This window comes from Myotis daubentonii, chromosome 2 (assembly GCF_963259705.1).
Source record: "Myotis daubentonii chromosome 2, mMyoDau2.1, whole genome shotgun sequence".
Classification (NCBI taxonomy): domain Eukaryota; kingdom Metazoa; phylum Chordata; class Mammalia; order Chiroptera; family Vespertilionidae; genus Myotis; species Myotis daubentonii.
The window spans coordinates 109,465,880-109,486,847 of record NC_081841.1 but is presented as its reverse complement, the minus strand read 5'-3'; the positions used below and the strand labels follow the sequence as shown (position 1 = coordinate 109,486,847).

General features: G+C 43.6%; 1 protein-coding gene and 1 pseudogene across 4 annotated transcripts in view; both read left to right on the top strand.

The window, feature by feature from the left end:
- LATS2 (large tumor suppressor kinase 2) overlaps window positions 1–20,968 on the top strand; it is a 91,800-nt gene that overhangs the window by 1,742 nt on the left and 69,090 nt on the right. The window contains exon 2 of one of the 4 annotated variants that reach the window (XM_059684199.1): window positions 20,059–20,584. The exons of 1 other annotated variant lie outside the window; for it this stretch is intronic. In XM_059684199.1, coding sequence (XP_059540182.1) covers window positions 20,249–20,584 — 336 coding nt within the window. In that variant the 5' untranslated portion in view covers window positions 20,059–20,248. Of the gene's footprint in view, window positions 1–20,054; window positions 20,585–20,968 lie in introns of those variants that run through there. 2 more of the 4 variants (XM_059684198.1, XM_059684200.1) reach the window with 2 other exon arrangements.
- The window catches only part of LOC132228209 (ATP synthase subunit O, mitochondrial-like), a 34,196-nt pseudogene continuing 33,672 nt past the window's right edge, over window positions 20,445–20,968 (top strand).

Genomic DNA, 20,968 nt, shown 5'->3' with positions numbered 1-20,968 from the left:
GTTATTGATTTCAGAGAGAGGAAAGGAGAGGGAGAGATAGAAATATCAATGATGAGAATCATCACTTGGCTGCCTTCTGCACGCCCTACTACTGGGGATCAAGCCCCCCACCGCAGCCAACCGGGTATGTGTCCTGACCAGGAATCAAACCTCCTGATTCATAGGTCCAGCCCAACCACTGAATCACGCCCCCGGGATATTCCAAATGCCGTGTTGTAAATAGCCAGACCTGGGCTCCTAAATCCCACTGTGTGTGTGTGGAGATGGGGAGAGAATTGACGCTGATAAATTTGCGTAAACACACAGGAAGAATTTTGGGAAGAGTTAAATCCAGACCAGCACAGTTTTTGAAAAGCTGCTTTTATATTTTATTTTATTTTATGATTATAATAATATGAAAGTTTTAAACAGTATTTCTTATTGATTGCTTTTAAACTGTGGGCTTGAAATACAGAAGATGATTCTGTGCATTTACTTTGTCGTGACTGTAAATCTGCTGTAACAAAGAGCAAAGTATCCTAATCAACAGAATGAAGGGTTGGCCTTGATAATCCTTACAGTGATGGATTGACTCATAGGTCGATGCTCAACCACTGAGCCGCACTGGCCGGGCTCCATTGATTTTTTTTTAGACAGAGTGAAATGGAGGGGGAGAGAGAAAAAAACAGATATAAGAGACTGACCCTGCAACCAAGGTACGTGCCCTTGACCCGAATTAAACCTGGGACCCTTCAGTCCCTGGGTGACGCTCTATCCACTGAGCCAAACTGGCTAGGGTGTGACAGGTGATTTAAGTTAATTGTATACTTTTTGTTCATGTGCCAGTATTTGACATTCATTGGAATTTTTCTGGAGGCTAAATGAAGACTCATATTTAGTAGCAGTGGTTTGTATGTAGTGTTAACTAATGGGTACAATATTGTGGTATAGGCATATGCTATAGTCTCTAAAATAGGCATATGCTATAACCTCTGAGTTAGCCTCATATTATTCTCACATTGTTTTACATGAGCCTCCTATATAGGCACTGAGCCAGGCTGGCTGGGCCTGAGGATCTTAAGAATTTAAGTTGAGCCGTGGCTTGTGTGGTTCAGTTGGTTGAGCATCGTCCCATGCACCAAAAGGTCACTGTTTTGGTCTTTGGTCAGGGCACATACACAAGTTTCGGGTTCAATCCCAGGGTTCAATCCCCGATTAGGGTGCATGAGGGAGGCAGTTATCGATGTTTCTCTAACTCCTTCTCCCTCTAAAATCAATAAAAACATATTTAAGAAAAAAAAGAATGTAAGTTGGCTTTTGAATGGTGTGGGCTTCCTTTTGGAGCGTAGGCCTCTGCCTCCAGGCAGTTATCTTGAGCATGAAAAGCTAAGGACCAGCATGTTCCATTACTAATTAACTCATCATACCTCAGGAGTCTCACACTCCAGTGTTTCCATTAAGGGGATTCAGTACCTGCCTCTTCTCCAACATTATCTGTCCATCTTTCTCTTCTATTTGAGCCTTTTTTACCAGGAGTTCCAGATTCCAAGAATAGCCTCACACTTCCTCTGTCAAATCACATCCCTTTAGCCTTTCCAATTTTGGTGAACACTCCTTTCTCTAGGTTTTCTCCAAATAGGCACATGCACTGGGATTCTTTGGAAAGTTACAGTATTACCTCTGTTCTGACTTCCTATCTGGGGGATACCGAAATTTGGAGGGAAGGAGGTGTACAGGAGGGAGGCCTTTCTGGGTTATGGAGTGGAGTATAAGGAGACCCATCCTGTGCCCTATATCATACGGATATCGTGTACAAAGGTAATGGAGAATGTGACGGTTTGCTTTTCCCCTGATTGTAAGTTTAATTTAGAGGTGAGACTTGTTCTGCCTGGATGAGACCTCATAATGTCCAGCAGAGTATTTGATACACATATGGCACTTAAAAACCCCATGTGGCCCTGACCGGTTTGGCTCAGTGGATAGAGCAGCCGTGGGCAAGCTACGGCCCACGAGCCGGATACGGCCCGTTTGAAATGAATACAACTAAAAAAAAAAAAAAAAGACCGTACCCTTTTATGTAATGATGTTTACTTTGAATTTATATTAGTTCACACAAACACTCCATCCATGGTTTTGTTCCGGCCCTCCGGTCCAGTTTAAGAACCCATTGTGGCCCTCGAGTCAAAAAGTTTGCCCACCCCTGGGATAGAGTGTCGGCCTGCAGACTGAAGGGTCCCAGGTTCAATTCCGGTCAAGGGCATGTACCTTGGTTGTGGGCACATCCCCAATAAGGGGTATGCAGGAAGCAGCTGATCGATGTTTCTCTCTCATTGATGTTTCTAACTCTCTATCCCTCTCTCTTCCTCTATGTAAAAAATCAATAAAAATCAATAAAAAAAACACCGGTGTGATGACACTGCTCATTGGAGAGTTTTCCTGGATTCCCAGAGGAATGTAATCACTGATTTCCCTAGAGATCCTCATTATGAGGGTTTCCGGGCCTGGATAGCCCTGGGAGGTACATCAGCCTAGTAGTGGCTTATGACTCTTGACAGGCCAGCATCTGGCTGGAGGCCTGGTCTGTCATCCTGATTCAGTTTATCTTTGCTAGGTAATTATAGTAAGGACGTTATTTAAAGAATAAATGGAATTTTAGGTCTAAGAAATTATGTTTTTAAAAATACCAGCGGGTGTCAGTACAGGTCCTGTAATACACAGGTTTGGTTTGTTCCTTGGTTGGTGCTTGGTTGTGTTTGGCAGCTGGTGTGGGTTCGTGAATCATTAGGAGAAATTAGAATAAAGATTCTTGAACATTTTATAGCATTTTCTAGGATTGGATTGAGAACTGGGATTGGAGTGGGTAGGGCCAAATTAAGGGATGCTTAACATATTGCTCTCACATTGTTTTATATACTAAGCCACCTATATATGCTAAGTGTAGGATTTAGTACCTGTCTCAGCTCCAGATATGAAAGTGAAGTGTTTTTGTTCTGTGAGTTCTGTTACCATTTTAAAATTCCAGTGTCATGAAATTTTTGCTAAAGTATACTTGCCCTAGCTCAGCCGTGGGCAAACTACGGCCCGCGGGCTGGATCCGGCCCGTTTGAAATGAATAAAACTAAAAAAAAAAAAGACCGTACCCTTTTATGTAATGATGTTTACTTTGAATTTATATTAGTTCACGCAAACACTCCATCCATGCTTTTGTTCCGGCCCTCCGGTCCAGTTTAAGAACCCATTGTTGCCCTCGAGTCAAAAAGTTTGCCCACCCCTGCCCTAGCTGGTTTGGCTCAGTGGATAGAGCATCAGCCTGCGGACTGAAGGGTCCTGGGTTTGATTCCAGTCAGGGGCACGTACCTTGGTTGCAGGCTCCCGGGCGAGTGCAAGAATTGATGTTTCTCTCATATCGATATTTCTCTCTCTTTCCCTCTCTCTAAAATTCAATGGAAAAATACCCTTGGGTGAGGATTAAAGAAAAAATGATGTTGAAAAATAGATAAATAATAAAATAAATTTTAAAGTATACTTAAATTAGTTGATGCCAAAGAAATGTCCAAAGTTTATTTTGCTTAATACCCCTGTATTTTTAAAGTTCACATCAAAGAGGCCTTATGGTCATATTTATAAAATTTGTGATGAAAGAAAATGTCCATGTGTTAACTCTTATTAAAATAATTTAGTAGTGCCGAAACCGGTTTGGCTCAGTGGATAGAGCGTCGGCCTGCGGCCTGAAAGGTCCCGGGTTCGATTCCGGCCAAGGGCATGTACCTGGGTTGTGGGCACTTCCCCAGTGGGGGATGTGCAGGAGGCAGCTGATCGATGTTTCTCTCTCATCGATGTTTCTAACTCTCTATCTCTCTCTCTTCCACTCTGTAAAAATCAATAAAATATATTTAAAAAAATAATTTAGTAGTGTGTCAGAGTAGCTCATTTCTAGCTACAATCTTAATTTGACTGATGAGTATTGTCATGAAAAACCTTTCAGAAGTTTAATTTGGCCATGAAAGCCACTGTCTTAAAACTAAAGTCTAAAATACAAGATCTCAAGCTGAGAAAATACTTCCATTCTTTATGAGACGAGGAAAGTTTCATCCTTTCCAAATGATTTGGGCAAGAGCACAGTTTGCTCATAGGTGCTATTTTACATATTTTAAAGGGCAGGAACAATACCTCTGGTATTCCTAGGACCAGTGCATCCTATCAGCCTGGAGGAAGATGGAAAGAAAATGAGAACAGGCATGGTATCCTATTCCTCCCTACTCACAAGGAGTCCTCCCAGTGGTGGGTTTATGGAGTGTCACTGAATAATTCTTCCAGCTTTTCTGTATGTTTGAAAAAAATATTTTTTCTGTTTGAAATTTTTTATTATGAAGTGTTGAAAGGGGAAAAAACACACCAGGATATCTGACCTAGATTCTGTTTAGGGGAGCATGCAGTTGGTATTTCTCAGTTCAGGCATAAACATAAACAGCACAGAAATGTGGTGTCACTTGTGCAGGTTGGCTTTTATAACTGGAATTTTTGTGGGACATGTGGGCTGTAAGAGTGGAACTCTGCAGAAGCCGCTCCCCATGTGTTTCAGAGTCCTCACAAGGAGATGACAGTGTGTTGGGGAGGATGTGTGCAGTACACGGCAGCTTCACTCTGCCAGGGAACTTTGAACCCAGTCCCTAGGTCCAGTCTTTTCATCAGTTAGCTATGTTTGTAAAGGAAACTATTGTTCAAACACTACTTAGCTAGATGTGAATAGGTAGGCAACTTATTTTCCTTTTTTAAATCAAGGTAAAATACACATATGGTAAAACATACATATTTATCATTTTAACCATGTGCAGTTCACTAGCATGAAATACATTCACATTGTTGCTGCAATCATCACCATGCTCTATACCAGCGGTTCTCAACCTGTGGGTCGCAACCCCTTTGGGGGTTGAACGACCCTTTCACAGGGGTTGCCTAAGACCATCAGAAAACACATATATAATTACATATTGTTTTTGTGATTAATCACTATGCTTTAATTATGTTCAATTTGTAACAATGAAAATACATCCTGCATATCAGGTATTTACATTACGATTCATAACAGTAGCACAATTACAGTTATGAAGTAGCAACGAAAATAATTTTATGGTTGGGGGTCACCACAACATGAGGAACTGTATTAAAGGGTCGTGGCATTAGGAAGGTTGAGAACCACTGACATACTGTATTAGGTAGAATTGCTATATCTCCTGGAATTGGTAGAGTGGCCTTGTCTATTAGGTGTCCTTTAGGGCCCAGTGGCTCAGACTCCCCAGTCACCTGAGCTGGGCACTCTAGGTGTGCCCCTTTGTGGGCTGTGTGCACAGTCTTGTAGTTGAGCCTTGATTGCTGTTGGTGCCACTGGGAGGAATTGACCTCCAGGCCAATTGGCTGTGAGGACCAGATGCAAATACAGTGGGAGAGCTGCTGTGCAAGAAACCCCCCTATGGAGCAGGACTTGGTGATCACTGAATCTGCCTCTTGAGTGTGTCGCTTGTGGATGTGTAGAATTGTAATCTGGTATGGTCTGAAATTGTTTGCCAGGTGCACTGGATCTAGGGCCTCCACAGAGGTGCAAAGTCATCCACTGCCTGGGGCCACCTGGCAGGAGCCATAGAAGGATCTGCAGATGGCTGCTATTTGTATTGAGAAGTGCCCAGGTGAGGCCCAGTTGTGAAGCAAAGAGGACTGGTGCTAGTGCCAGGTCTTGGGCCTTTTATTAGTAGGTTTGGGGCACCCTGACACCAGCTGCAGCTTGTTTGAGAGATTTCAGCAAAGTCTGAAGCCTGAGCCAGAACAGGCTATTCATATGGAAAAGCTGCTGCAAACAGCTTGGGTGGGACTGCAAATTGGATGTGGTGGGTCTCGGAATCATCAGGGTGGAGCAAACAGTGTGAGCTAGGCTGATGGAGACTCAGATATGGCTGCAGGTCAGCCCTGGAACAGGGGTGGGGGTCGGGGAGGTGGGGGCGTAGGTCCCAGCACAGGAACAATTACCCCTACGAGCATCCCTGTCTGGGAAAAAGCCACCTCTGAGTTCCTGCTCTTATGCCAGACAGTCCAGTTCCTCCCTGTATGTGTCTGAGTCCCCCAAAGCCTCCCAGTGCTGGAGCTCAGAGGGATTGAGCCTGAGTAAGTTTGTGTGCCTGCCCTTTAAAAGGAACACCTGGGTCTCCAGTAGCCTCGGTGTCACTCAGCCACAATCCCCGCTGGTTTTTACAGCCCATAGTTGCAGGGGCTTCTCTTCCCAACTCTGGCACCCTGGGCTGGGGGTCTGGTGTGGGACTGGGACCCCTTGCTCCTCATGGGTGGCCTCTGCAGAGACGATGTCCCTCCTGATTTAAAAAAAACAGTACATGTGGGTATCGGACCAGACCATTTCATGCCTCTGCCCCTCCTACCAGTCTCAGTGTACTTTCTTTTTCTTTAGTTGTAGGACTTCAATTCAGGCAGTTCTGAATGATGATTGTTCTGTATTTTAGTTGTAATTTTGATGTAGTTGTGGGAGGCGGCGAGTAAAGGCGGTTGGTTACCTATGCTGCCATCTTGTTTTCTCTGCATCTTAACTTCAGAAAGAGCATAGCTACTTCCCGAGTGCCTTGCCCATACACAATCATGTAGTACTCAGTGCTCTCTTGCATCACCTTTTTTTTTTAAAAAAAACAACTGATTTTTAGAGAGAGGAAGAGAGAGAGAAAAAGAAACATCAATGTGAGAAACATTGATTGGTTGCCTCCTGTACACACCCCAATGTGGGATGGAACGCGCAACCTAGACATGTGCTCTCTACCTTTTGGTATATAGGATGAGCCACTCAGCCAGGCAGCATCACCTTCTTTGCACCACCTTGGTGGCAGGGTTCATCACTGGTTCAGGATAGTAGGGGTAGGTGACTTCATGTATTCATTTAATATGCTTCCTGGGCCTGTGGGCCTGTGTGACAGGCATCGAGTAGGTGCTCCTGGCCTCACAGAGCTTGCAGTTCTGGTGATTGAAGAGGAAACAGGCACATCAGTCACGTCACACTGTAATAGTGCTGTTGTGGGGTTGGGGGTATGAGTGAACAGGGCCATTGAGATGGGGGAGCAGGAGGGCCCTTTTGATGAAGGGGCTTTTAAGCTGAGAATTCTAGAAGTATAAGAGTCCAGCAGGGAGGGGAATTTGTTCTGAGCGGAGAGAACAGTCTTGTCAAGTTCCAGAGGTAAGGGAGAATTTGGTGCCTTTAACTTGCCCAGGGTCACCCAGATTGAACCTGGTTCTGGGTGTTTGGGACAGCGGTTGCCAACCGTTTGGACCTCACAGACCACCAGTGGTCCATGGACCACCGGTTGGCAACCACTGGTTTGGGAGGCAGGTAGTTCCTTGAAGCTCAAAATGCTGCTTAGGACAGAGCACCTTGGACCTAGTTGCAGGCAACTTTCAAGCAGTAAGTCTAACGACTTCAACTTTTCCTCTCTGCTTTTCTTTCAAGTAAAGAAAAAGATACTTTACCTTTTTTCAAAAAAATTTTTAGAGGACATTTATTAAAGCTGGGGACAGTGAAATAAGAAAGGGTTGGGGAGCCCTGGCCAGTATTTTCAGTGATTAGAGCGTTGGCCCTCACACTGAAGGGTCTCGGGTTTGATTCCTGGTCAAGGGTAAGTACCTGGGTTGTGGGTTCGTTCCCCGCCCCGGGTCGAGGGATGTGTGGGAGGCAAACAATCTAATCTAATATATCTATTACATCGATGTTTCTCTCCCTCTCCCTCTCCCTCTCCCTCTCCCTCTCCCTCTCCCTCTCCCTCTCCCTCTCCCTCTCCCTCTATGTCTAACCCCACCCCCCCTTCCACTCTCTCTGAAAAGCAATGGAAAAAATATCCTCTGGTGAGGATTAACAATAAATAATAAATAAATAAATAAATAAATAAATAAATAAATAAATAGCTGGGGAAATGAGCCCAGGCTGGTCTGCTTTGGCTCATTAAGAAGTCAGAGAAAAGGAGGCCTTGGGGACAGGTTCAGGGGGTGTGCCTGGAATGAGCTACTTCTGCAGATACTTTAACTTTTTTTATATATATTTTTATTGATTTCAGAGAGGAAGGGAGAGGGAGAGAGAGATAGAAACATCAATGATGAGAATCACTGATCGGCTGCCTCCTGCACGCCACTTACTGGGATGGAGCCCACAACCAAGGCATGTGCCCTGGCCAGGAATCGAACTGTGGCCTCTGGTTCATAGCTTAGCACTCAAACACTTTGCTACATCAGCCAGGCTACTTCGGTACCTTTTTAACTAAGCCCATCTGCATTTTGCCCTGTTCTTGTCTCCTGACTTTATTAAAGCCTTTTTTATTTTGAATTCTGAACTTACTAATAATTCTAATCATTGTCCAGTGTGTTGTGCATTACAGATGAGTGTGATCTCACACGCACCTGTGATCTTCAGAGCAGCCTTGTCAAATACACAAAGCAAGGCTTGACAGCAAGCAGGAAACTGAATCTCCAGAGAGGTGCAGTGCCAGCCCATATCACACAGAGCTAGTGCCAGAGCCTGGCAGAAGTCAGGTTCCCAACCTCCAGCTGGTTTTTTTGCTCTGAAACAGCCATCTTCTGAATCAGCCTCCCCCAGCCGTCCTCACCTCCCAACAGCTGCCCTCCTCCATCCACACTCTGGTTGCTCTCTTGAAGGTCCCCACTGGCTCAGAGAAGGCACCACCATCAGCTCTGGCTCATAAGCTAGAAACTTGGGCTTCATCTTTCAAGCCCATCTCTAGTGTACACCACCAGCTTCTGTGGGTTTCACCTCTTAAGCACTACTGAATTGCCTACTTCTCTCTATCCTCCAGCTACTACTCATACTTCAGACCCCATAATTCTTTGGGCAAAATTTTATTGTCACTTGTATTATACTATATTTAAATAATGTATTTATGTGTCTGTCTTCCCCATGTTAAACTGTGAGCTCCTTAAAGTCAGAGGCTGGTCATTATTTTCTGTATCCCTAAGACCTAGTAACAGGGTCACCTGTGAAGTTGTTCAGGTTGTGCACTGCTCAAGGACTGTGCATGTAAACGGGCATGCTTCACATCATACAGATACTTGTGTGAGGGCATGTTCAGCCCACTTGGAGACTCTGAGCCACTCACAAAAGACCTGAGCAGCAGTAGAGAATCAGTGGCACACATGTCATGTGACACGTCTGGAGGGCACATGTGATCACACTTCCCCTGTATGACCGTACTAAGGCCATTCATTACTTTTTCTCCTGTGCCTAAAAGGTCTAGTTCCTACTCTCCATTTGATTTAGACTTTACTTGCTCCCTCTCATCTGGTGTGTGTGTGATGTATTGTGACATGTGGTATCAGGGTATGTCTAAGAGTGGGCCAGGCTGCTGTCCCCAGGGCTCCCCAGGGCAGGAGCTCCTCATATTGTACAATAATATGGTAGCAAAACAATTTACTTGAGGAAGGAGTACCTTTTTATAATCCCACAAAGGTACCAGATGAATTATCAGGGGCTCTGCCATAACTACACAGTAAGCATTTGTTATGGTGATGAAGCAAGATCTTGGAGCTGACCACTTACTCAACTTCTCACAGAATCACAGTTTGCAGTAGCCCAACACCAGAAACAACTAAAATGTCCCCCTGTGGCAGAATGGATAAATAAGTATGGTATAGTTATGCCATGTAATATTACTCAGTAATGAAAAGTGGCAAACTGTTGCCACACACCACATGTATAAATAACCAGACATGGTATTGAATAAAATCAATGGGACACAACCCAACTGGTGTGGCTCAGTGATTGAGCATTGACTCATGAACCAGGAGAGCACAGTTTGATACCTGTTCAGGGCACTTACCAGGCTTACGGTTCAATCGCCAGTATGGGGTGTGCAGGAGGCAGCTGATCAATCATTCTCATCATTGATGTTTCTATCCCTTTCTCCCTCTCCTTTCCTCTTTCTGAAATCAGTAAAAACATATTTAAAAAAATCAGTGTGGTCCTAGGTGGTTTGGCTCAGTGGATAGAGCATTGGCCTGTGGACTGAAGGATCCCGGGTTCGATTCTGGTCAAGGATATGTACCTTGGTTGCAGGCTCTATCCCTGGCCCTGGTTGGGACGTGTGCGGGAGGCAACCAATAAATGTGTCTCTCCCTCCCACTCTCTCTAAAAATTAATTGGAAAATAACAGGTGAGGATTAACAAAAAAAATAAAATACAATACATCAAGGGGACAAAATACAGACCATGTAGGTCCATGGATAGAAAGTTAAAAAACTGGTCAAACTAACCCTTGGTGTTAGAAATTGTAAGGGTGGTTCACTGAAGTGTTGGTCTGTTGGTGGGGGCTTTGGGATTGTACTGGTAGATTCTGTGACCCAGATGCTGTTTGTAAGAGTGTGCTCTTTGTGAACATTTGTTGATTTATGTTTTGTACATTTAAAAATAAAAGTATGTTTCTGGCCTGGTATCTCAGTTGATTAGAGTGTTGTCCCTATACACCAAGATTGAGGGTTCAATACCCAGTCAGGGTGAAACTGGACAATAAGTGGGTCCAAGCTGCCTGTCACTACTTGAGCCAATTAAGCAGGGATAGGGTTGAATCGTATATGATTGTTTTTATTTTCCAGTATTACTGGCAGCATGGGAGAGCAGGAGGTCATCCACAAAAATCTGCTTTGCTCCTCACCCCCATAAGCCAGCTGCTTATATTGGGTAGAAGGACAAAGATTACTTGGGGAAGTAGGCAACAAGAATAATAATGGGTATAATGGTTACAGATGACAGACAATGCAGGCTTGGGGGTTGCAAATCTTTCCAGGCAGTTTTCAGATAAGAAGAATGGACCACATTTCCAGGTCCTGGGGTATATAACTCCCAGCCAGGTCAGAATGTGCTTTCTTTAATCAAAACAAAATGATCACGGTTAACAGAGGATGATTAATTTTTCTCATAACTATAGTTAGTCCCCACTATTCTATTTCTCCCTCCCAACCCTCACAATGGCACATACAAGAATCAACCAATGAATTTGCATAAATAAGGGGAACAACAAATTGATATTTCTGTCTCTCCCCCCCCTCTCCCTCCTCCTCTCTCTAAAATCGATCAAGCTTCTTTTGCTATCCCTGACTCCCTTTGTGTCTGCCAGTGAGGCTAGGCAGTGAGGCTATCCCATGTCCTGGCTCTGACTTCCTCACAGCTTTTTTTCTTAATGTGGGCCATCTCTTGTGGCCCTTGCCCTTTCTTAGCTCCTTCTCTTTAGTCTGCTGGTGTCACTCGATGGTCATTGACTGCTGTTCTAAGAGATGCCAGTTGGGAGGGACAGGAACTCTTCCTCCCTCACCTAACTGCTCCATTTCATGGCTCTGTAACTAGGTTACTAGCTGGGTAAATGTTCTATATGCTGGTGGCTCCCCATTTATGTCTTTAAGCCCAGACCCCAGGTCAAGGTGTAACTAGTTCCTGAGTACAACCCCTCTTGCTCCCACGGGTTGCTGCTCCTCATCCAGGTTTCATCATCTACCTAAAGTGCTATGGCTTCCAGGCCACCTTCCCCCTAGCTTCCAGACTCAACTAGCAGGGGTGGGCAAACTTTTTGACTCGAGGGCCACAATGGGTTCTTAAACTGGACTGGAGGGCCAGAACAAAAGCATGGATGGAGTGTTTGTGTGAACTAATATAAATTCAAAGTAAACATCATTACATAAAAGGGTACGGTCTTTTTTTTTTTTTTTAGTTTTATTCATTTCAAACGGGCCGGATCCGGCCCGCGGGCCGTAGTTTGCCCAAGGCTGGCCTAAAGGGTACTTCTGGCCATATTACTCCTTAGCTTAACTACAGACAGTGGTTCCCCATCTTCTGCACTGAGTCCAGACAGTTAACATGGCCTTGGGAAAAAAAACCCAAAAAAAACAAAAAAAAACATGGCCTTGGAGAGCCTTCCAAATCCAGCCCCTTTGTACCTCCTGTTCTCATCCCTTCTCTACTCTTCAGGAAGAGCCCCCACCCCACATATCTAAATCTGGTGGGTGGGTGGTGCTACAGCCTTCACATTCTTCTGCTGTTTTGTATATGCTGTTCCCTCCGGCTGGAATTTATTCTTCCTATCCTCATATTTGGTTATCTCTGCTTCAAACAGTTTTCTGACTTTCCCCTTTATTCTCCCATCTGTTAAATGTTTTGTGTGTTTTTTTCTCCTTTTAGGCATCTCTTTTTCTTTGAAGCTGTTTGTTTGCCCACTGCACCTTCACTTCTCTCTTGACTGTGAACTTGCTAAAGGCAAGGTTTTATTCTTTAACTCGGCAGTGCCTGAGATTTAGGCATTTGGTATGCAGATAGCATGTGGGTGGGGTAGATGAGTAGATTGGGGAGAGGGGAGTGGGGATGAATGCATTTGGTTATTGTCAGGCCACTCCTTTGCTTTGTTTATTGTGAAGATTTATCTCTTCTCTGTTTAGGATACAAGTTATATGTTTGTAAATTCTCCTACAGTGGTCGGCAAACTGCGGCTCACGAGCCACATGCGGCTCTTTGGCCCCTTGAGGGTGGCTCTTCCACAAAATACCGACTTCCGCACATGGGCCACGAAGTTTCAATCACACTGTACATGTATTTTGTGGAAGAGCCACCCTCAAGGGGCCAAAGAGCCGCATGTGGCTTGTGAGCCATAGTTTGCCGACCACTGCCCTAGGAGAAGCCATACCTTGTGCCTCAGTTCTCAGACACCATCACTGAGGAATCTCCAAATGTGTTTTGTTGGAATGTGACCTTGGGTTTCAGAAAATGAGATGCTTAGACCAGGAAGTCACTGAAAATGAGTGGTTGCAATATGTCCCATTTTACACTAATTAAGCAGAGCTCTAGGGTTCTGGCCCATGGCCAACACAGAACTACGGGACTCAGTTCCTGCATCTGTAGTTCACTATCTGCATAGCCTTACAACAGTCCTTTCAGTGACTTTAATATGGTAGATGTCATGCACTAAAATATGGGTTTCGTGTTGAAAATTTATTTAGTCTGGTATTTTCTTTCTAAATGAAGGCAGTCTTTTCTGAGCTACCTTAAGAAAGGGATGGTTATGACTCTCCATCCTCCCACTGAAATGAGACTGAGTTGAGTGGTTTTTCTCTGAGCAGGATGCAAAGGTGATTTCTTTCCTGGGTTCTTGTCCAGGTGGATTCGAAGAATGAAGCCACAGACAAAAGGTGGTATATGAAAAGGTGGAAGTTTATTGGAAACAAGCACAGACTCCCACATAGGCAGGGGGTACTAAAGGGGGTAGCCCACTAAGCCCTTTTATATAAGGTTTATAAAGGCTATAGTTCTTTGTGTCCTGATACTCCCTTCTGATTGGTCACTACAGCAGCTTCAAAGCTCAAACCCCACATGGGGCCCCTTCTTTGTCTCCCCCTTCAAGTGGTAGAATTCTCTATCTCCTGTGAAAATCTGTTTTCCTCTTCCATTTGTCAGCATTTCTCTATCCCCAGTGGCTTTTCCCTATCTTCTGTGAATGGGTGTCTTCCTCCTGTGGCACCTTTTTTTCTTTGTGAATGTATGCCTTTTGGCAGCTCCATGGCCCTCACCTTTGTAGTCCTCCCCCCATGGACCCACTTTATTTCTAAAACTCCCTAAACCTGCCTATTTTACCCCTAAAAACTCCTTTCACCACCTTTAAAAAAGTGGTTTCAGTGTCATCTCTTGGGGTTTTCTGTTGTATATGGTTATGTAATAGATATATTTATGTTAATTCACATAAAACTCTTAGAACAAGCCTGACACAGTAAATACTGCTTAAATATTAGTTATCCTGATTTTTCTCCACATGAGAATGTCTGAAGCAGTTTCTTTTCACAGTTCTAAAATTTCTTCCTTTTATTATTATTATTATTTTTAATGATTTTGTTATTTTTGAAACATAATTTTTAATTGATTTCGGAGAGGAAGGGAGAGAAAGATAGAAACATCAATGATGATCTACCTCCTGCATGCCCCCTACTGGGGATTGAGCCCACAACCCGGGCATGTGCCCTGACCAGGAATCAAACCATGACCTCCTTGTTCATAGGTTGATGCTCAACTACTGAGCCACACCAGCTGGGCCATTCTCTCTTTAAAGAATGCTCTTTGGGGAAAAAAAAAAAAAAAAGAATGCTCTTTAGGTCAGTTTTTCTTTGAGCCTGGAGGGCATGCAGGCTATTGCCTTTACAACCTATGGGCCTCAGAGCTCAGGTTGTGGCAGTTAATTTGAATAAGACACAGGCATTGTCTCACTAGGTGTCCTTACCAAGTGTTATCATCTCCTTTAGAGGGAGGGTGTAGAAGATTAGGTGACTTTCCCAAGGTCACCAGATAAGCAAATTGAGCTAGATACTTTGCTGACTGCTAAGGGCAGTGTCAGTGGTTGGTCTTGATTTTATTTTCTGAATGCAAGAACAACAGCATACAGTGAATTGGACCTGTGGAAGGTTGGTATAATCACTGTTGGAAAATGCTGAAGTCATTGCTGATCTATGCTTACAACTTTAATTTGTTCTTAGTCTGGTCACTCTAAGAAAACACCCACCTGTCTTTACTATATAATTGTCAATTTCTCCAAGAAAGGTATCTTTACTTTGATATTTAGGAAAAAATGGTGACAAGAAGTTGACATATTTATAAACAATCAATGAAGTAGTTACCTTTGTCAATGTAAAAAAACACTGAAACCTGTAAAGAATATTGTGAGTTTATTTGAGCCAAACTGTCGACATATGCTGGGAAGCAGAATCTCAACGAGTTGAGATAATGCTCTGGAGAATGGCGGGTTACATCTGTATTTATACATTGCAATCAAAGGAAAGTGATGTAATTGAAATTCATTGGTGATAGATTAAGGAGGTGGGATAAACCAAAGCGGGGAAACTTCTGGGATAGGGTAAAAAGTGAAATGACAGACATGTGCTTCTTTTACACACATGGGTACAGGATAGTTTTACATAATTAACAGTTGACAATTAACTTGATAACAATAACAATGAGGGAATGTCCTGGTGCCATTTGTTGTGCCCTGAGGGGTCTGGAAAAAAGGGAAGTTACAAGTTACCCAGACATTTCACAGGTATGTTATCTTAGAGCAGTGGTTCTCAACCTGTAGGTCGCGATCCCCTTTGGGGGTCGAAAGATCCTTTCACAGGGGTTATTGTTTTTGTGATTAATCACTATGCTTTAATTATGTTCAATTTGTAACAATAAAATTGGTGGTCACAATAACATGAGGAACTGTATTAAAGGGTCATGGCATTAGGAAGGTTGAGAACCACTGTCTTAGAGGCAAAAAGACAATGGGCTCAGTAAAGATCTAAATTGATCTTTGTCGGGGAAAATATTGGCCTAGGACAGTGGTCGGCAAACTGCAGCTCATGAGCCACATGCGGCTCTTTGGCCCCTTGAGTGTGGCTCTTCCACAAAATACCACGTGCGGGCCCACACGTACAGTGCGATGGAAACTTCGTGACCCATGCGCAGAAGTCAGTATTTTGTGGAAGAGCCACACTTAAGGGGCCAAAGAGCCACATGTGGCTCGTGAGCTGCAGTTTGCTGACCACTGGCCTAGGACATGACTACCCACCATAACCTCCTTGTAGTTAAATATTTAATCTTCAGACCATCTTTTGTGGTTATTTTAGGTCTTTGAGTCTGTACAACTGCCGTGCAGGCCTTCCCTAAACTAGTCAGGTTAGCATATGGCCCCTTTCGTCCACACCTTAAAAGTCTCCTGATACATTGTGCTGGAGCTATTTTCAGTTGCAATATAGGACATCTTCAATGTGATAATTTTGTGGTATCTTTCAGGAAATTTGGGAGGGTTTTATAAGGAAAACTTTCCAAAGAGATAGAACAACCACAGCTTTAGGTGAGTGAGAGATTGGTGAAGCCCCAGGATAAAGGACAACGGTATGAACCAGACATTGATTGCTTATATAGGGGTGGGAACATCCGGCCTGTGGCTGTATAAGCCCATGAAATCATTTGGTCTGGCTCTGTCAAGGCATTAGTGTAACTGGACTATCAGTGGGTCTGTGCTGCCTGTCACTACTTGAGCCAATTAAGCAGAGACAGGGTTGAATTCTTTATGCATGTTTATTCCAATACTAGTAGCCCGGTGCACAAAATTCGTGCACATTGAAAGGGAATTAATTAGAGGAATGTAATTTGGACTCACTATCTAATATCAATAATATGTGAGTGTGAGGCAGTCCGCATTTCTGAAATTCAATGACGTGAATTTTAGCTATTACTTTGCCAAATAAATGGACTTTACAGATATCATTTAAAAGAGCATTCAGCTTAATATTAAAAACTCTGGCTACCAAATCCGGTCTGTTTTCAACTTTTTGCCAGCATTGTAAATTGTTTGCAATATCTGCCCATTTGGGGTTGCATGTCATGGTTACGAATAAATCGGGCTTGCCATACTTTGTTACAATTGCCATAGCATCCTGATATCGCTGCTGCCTATTTCTGGGACTACCCTCAGAAGATGATGGAAGTATCATTTTACCAATTGGCACATTGTCATTTTTCAGATCTAGATTTGAGATAATCCATCAAAACACTATATTTTTCAGCTCTCAACTTAGATTGGCTTGCTTTGATGAAATTTATCCAATTGGCCTCCATGATAAACTGTTGAGTTAATTTTCCTGCATTTAAAATAGGATTGAATGTGAAATGAAATCCATAATACTGCATTTGTGTGACTCGTATCCTTACATTTTGTCTAGTATTATTGTCGATTACACTGTCGTCTCTGAGTCTTAATGCAATATCTGTTCCCCAGCCTTTTTCACCATGTGGAAAAAGAATAGGATATGTCATTGCATCTAATGTAGGAAACAGGGTATTGATTTGTTTCATTTTAGTGGCACTTGGATTATTGGGATCTGGTTTACAATGAATGAGCAAGTCCCTTTCAAAAGGAGGTTTTCCATCTTCGTTTCTGAATATGACAGCAACCTCAGTTACACGGGGAGAATTATATCTACCCGGGTCACTGTTATGCTCGTATTTAATCGCCATTGTTACTTCTCTGGGAGCAATACCTTTTGCTGCTGCTTCAGATTGGACTTCCTTTTCTACCTCATGTAGCATCTTGTACGATTTTGTTAATTCACTTATTTCATGCATGAGGTTGTTGATGTTGATCATGAGTCTTTCTGAGCAGCCCTGGTTTTCTGGCATTGCTAATCTTTTACTTGTAGCTTTGGCTGTATCCAAAATACAGAGTTGAGCAAACTTCCAAGAAACACCATCCGAAGGATGTAAAGTTCCAGTTCGGTGATAAACTTGTCCGTGTATTCTAAAACAGTATGGCCCATATCCTGATGGTGATGCAGTATTTGCACCCATGGAAGCAAAAGCAAAAGAACTATTTATGGAACGAATATTTTCCATGCAATTTTTACTGTCAGAATCTTCGTTTGTCATTAATCTTTTTAAATATGCCGGGTAATCTGGAAAATGTATATCATTTGGACAGACTTTCCCTTTGCTACAACATCTAGTAAATTTCTCATCAGATGGTTTTTCATCAGAGAAATTTAGTGATAGGCAAAATTCACATCAAACAGTCATTCCATCACAACTGTGAGGATTGCATTGTCATGTACTCCATTTTCGCTGAGAAGGCAGTTCCTACCGGTATTCGTAGTACTTGTTGATGACTGTTCTCTAGACATATTCTGTCGTCACCACCGCCTTCTTTCAACTTCAAAGGCACGTTGGTCTTTAGACATTTTCTGTCGATAACGCCAGTGTTTTTCGGCATCAGAGCGACGTTTTTCCCGTAGCTGGTATTCAGATACATCCTGTCGCAGGCGCCACCTTCTTTCAAGATCAGACGCACTGATCTGCAGACACGTTCTATCGATAACGCCGGCATCTTTCGGCTGCAGAGCTATGTTGTATCAACAGTTCTTCTTTGGACATAGTCCCACCTCCCTACTGTCACAGTCTGAGATGCAGGTGAATGAGAATCCTGGCTATCAGGCTGCTGAGAGCTGTCTGACCAATGGCTGATTCTGTGGGAGTGGGCCTTTCTCCTCCCTGCTGTCAGTTTCCACAGTTGTGATGGGGAAACTGGGGTGACAGAGGGAGCCGCGCCCTCCAAGCTGCCCTTTCTCTCGCTCTATGTCCAGTGGTCTCCTGCTCTGCCAAGTCCTCCAAACCTCCTGCTCTCCGCAAGGTCCCAGGAGCCCGCGGGCTTGGCTAGGCGCAGGTGGCCTCGGTTCCCCGACCCGAGAAAGTCCTGGGAGCCTGCGGGCGTGTCTTGGCGCACCTCCCGGGGCTGGTGAAGGTCCTGGGGGCCCGCAGCTGTGGCTGCCGTTTCTTTCTGGGGCGCTTGACACTTGAGTAAGCAAATTAACTGCCATCTTTGTCAAATAATTTGCATAGTCACTCGGATTGGCTTGTGGGCGTGGCTTATGGGCGTGGCTTGAGCGTAGCGGAGGGATGGTTAATTTGCATGTTTCTTTCTTATTATATAGGATTGTCAGCAGTATGGGAGAGCAGCAAGTCATTCATAAAAATCTGCTCTGCAGCCCCCCATAAGCCAGCTGCTTATATAGGGTAGGACAAAGATTATATGGGAAAGTAGGATATTACAGGCATGGGGAAGTAGACTATGCAGGCTGGGGTGGGGCTTCATTGTTTGGACAACAAGGTGGTTAATCTTACCATGATAATAGGCAGGTCTTGAATGAGAATGAACCAAATTCCAAGGTTGACTCCCAGGTCTCGGGGGCATACAACTTCCAGCCAAGTTAGAATGTCCTTTCTTTAACCAGAACAAAGCAATCATGGTTAATCCAGTTAACTGCCAAGATATTTTTAATTTAATTTAAAAAGATCCACCACTTGTGTCTATAGATGCTATGGTGTTCAAATGGTTAATAGAGCATGATTAATATTTCCCATAACCATAGCTAGTCCCCAGTATTATATTTTTACCCCTAACATTAGGGTTGAGAATTAAATGTTTGATCAAACTTTTAATTTGATAATTTTATATGGTCCTTGAATTATGTTATAAATATCTAAATGGCCTTTGGCAGAAAAAAGATTCCCCACTCCTGATTTATTAGGAACAAGCCAGAAATTCAACACCTGTGTAAGAAAGTTTTACCCAGATACTCAAGCTGTGGATTTAGAAATGAAATATATAACAATGAAGTATTCTTGCCTTGAGTTGAATATTTATTAGTATCAGTTTGTGGAGATTGGCTTTATTGTAGATTACATAGTCCAGGAAACATCTTGGGACAGCCCTGGATATCACATGCTCTAACCGGAGTCAAACAGCTTTGTAATTTCTGAGAGGTGATGGTAATATGGAATTTTTGGACTGGAACCTGGCTTCTTTGTCTGCCGGAGTCGAAGAATGAATCCACGGACAGAAGGTGGTATAGCAAAGGTGGAAATTTATTAAAGAACAAGTACAGACTCCCATGTGGGGAAAGGGAAAGATTCTCACAGCACAGACTCCCACGTGGGGAGGGGGAGAGAGTCCCACAGACTTTCTGTTTCCATGGTTTATAAAGGCTGCAGTTCCTGTGTCCTGATATCCCCTCTGATTGGTCAATATTCCCTTTTGAATTGGTTACTATAGTTACTCCTGAGGCCATCTTCCCTCATTGTCCTCTCATTCCTTCTGGGCTTTTTTCCTCCTTTTTTATTTGGTAAATATAGACCTCTTGGCTACTCCCATCTTATGTAGATATAGCTGTTGCCTCTCCCTTGTGTTATGGAGAGGTACCTGTTACTGCTTCCTTATCTTACGTAAATATAACTGCACCTGGCTTCCTTGTGTTATGGAAATGTACCTTCTTCCAGTCTGTAGCCCTGTGCTTTCTCCATGGACCCCAGTTCTAAAAGTTCCCTAAGCCTGCCTATATTCCCCTAAAATTCCTGTTTCAATGCTTTCTTTCTTGATCTTTCCAAGTGGAATATTTTCAAGATGATTGTCCATTTCTGAAAAGTGTTATGTGAAAACCACAAATGAACATTGTCTTCCCATCTTTTTCAGATAGTGATGATCTTCAAATTGAAGGCTCTGGAAACTTTTGGTTCTCTATAGGAACTACAAAAATTGAAGGAAAGAAAATGTTTTAAAGGAAATTGTTTTGAAACTATGTTTACAACTAACTGATACTGTTCAGTTTTTAAAAATAAAACCCTTTAAGAAGATTGTACTTATGGTAAGAAGAAACTGGACTTAAAATGAGGCCAAAGACTTTTCCTGCCACAACTTACTCTGGAAACAGTCGGCAACGACTGCAGGAGATTCGTGAGGGGTTGAAGCAGCCCTCGAAGTCTTCCACTCACGGGCCACCTGTAGGACCAAGCGACACTTCCCTGGACACCAACGTCCTGGGGGGCAAGGATATTGCCCGTCAGCAGCAGCCAAGAACTGCCCCAAAGTTTGGCCCGTACCAGAAAGCCCTGAGGGAGATCCGATACTCCTTGTTGCCTTTCGCCAACGAATCAGGTCCCCAGGCCACTGCAGAAGTGAACCGACAGATGCTGCAGGAGCTGGTGAACGCTGGCTGTGACCAGGTGGGTGAGATCCCAGGGGCTGTGTGGCCATCACAGTAAGGGTTCCTCATAAAGGTGCTTTGAGTGGTTCAGTATTCAGTATTCAGAGAAGGGTTTCCAAGTTATCCAAATTAGACCCTTTCTCTCCAAAAGGGTCTCCCCCCCCCCCCCCCGCACCCCCCTCCCCCCAAAGGGTCTTTTTAGCTGCTTTTCCTATTCAGGCAAGATCCAGAAGTTGGGTCACGTGTATGTCCTGTTTTGTCCTTGAGAAGGGCTCTCACATGGAGCTCTTTCTGTGGGGTTTAGTTGGGCTTATTCTGAACTGTCATAGGGAAGAGGGGAATGGTTTCCCTTACCTTGTTTTTGGTTTGTGCAAAAGGGGAAGCTTGATTAACACAAATTGGC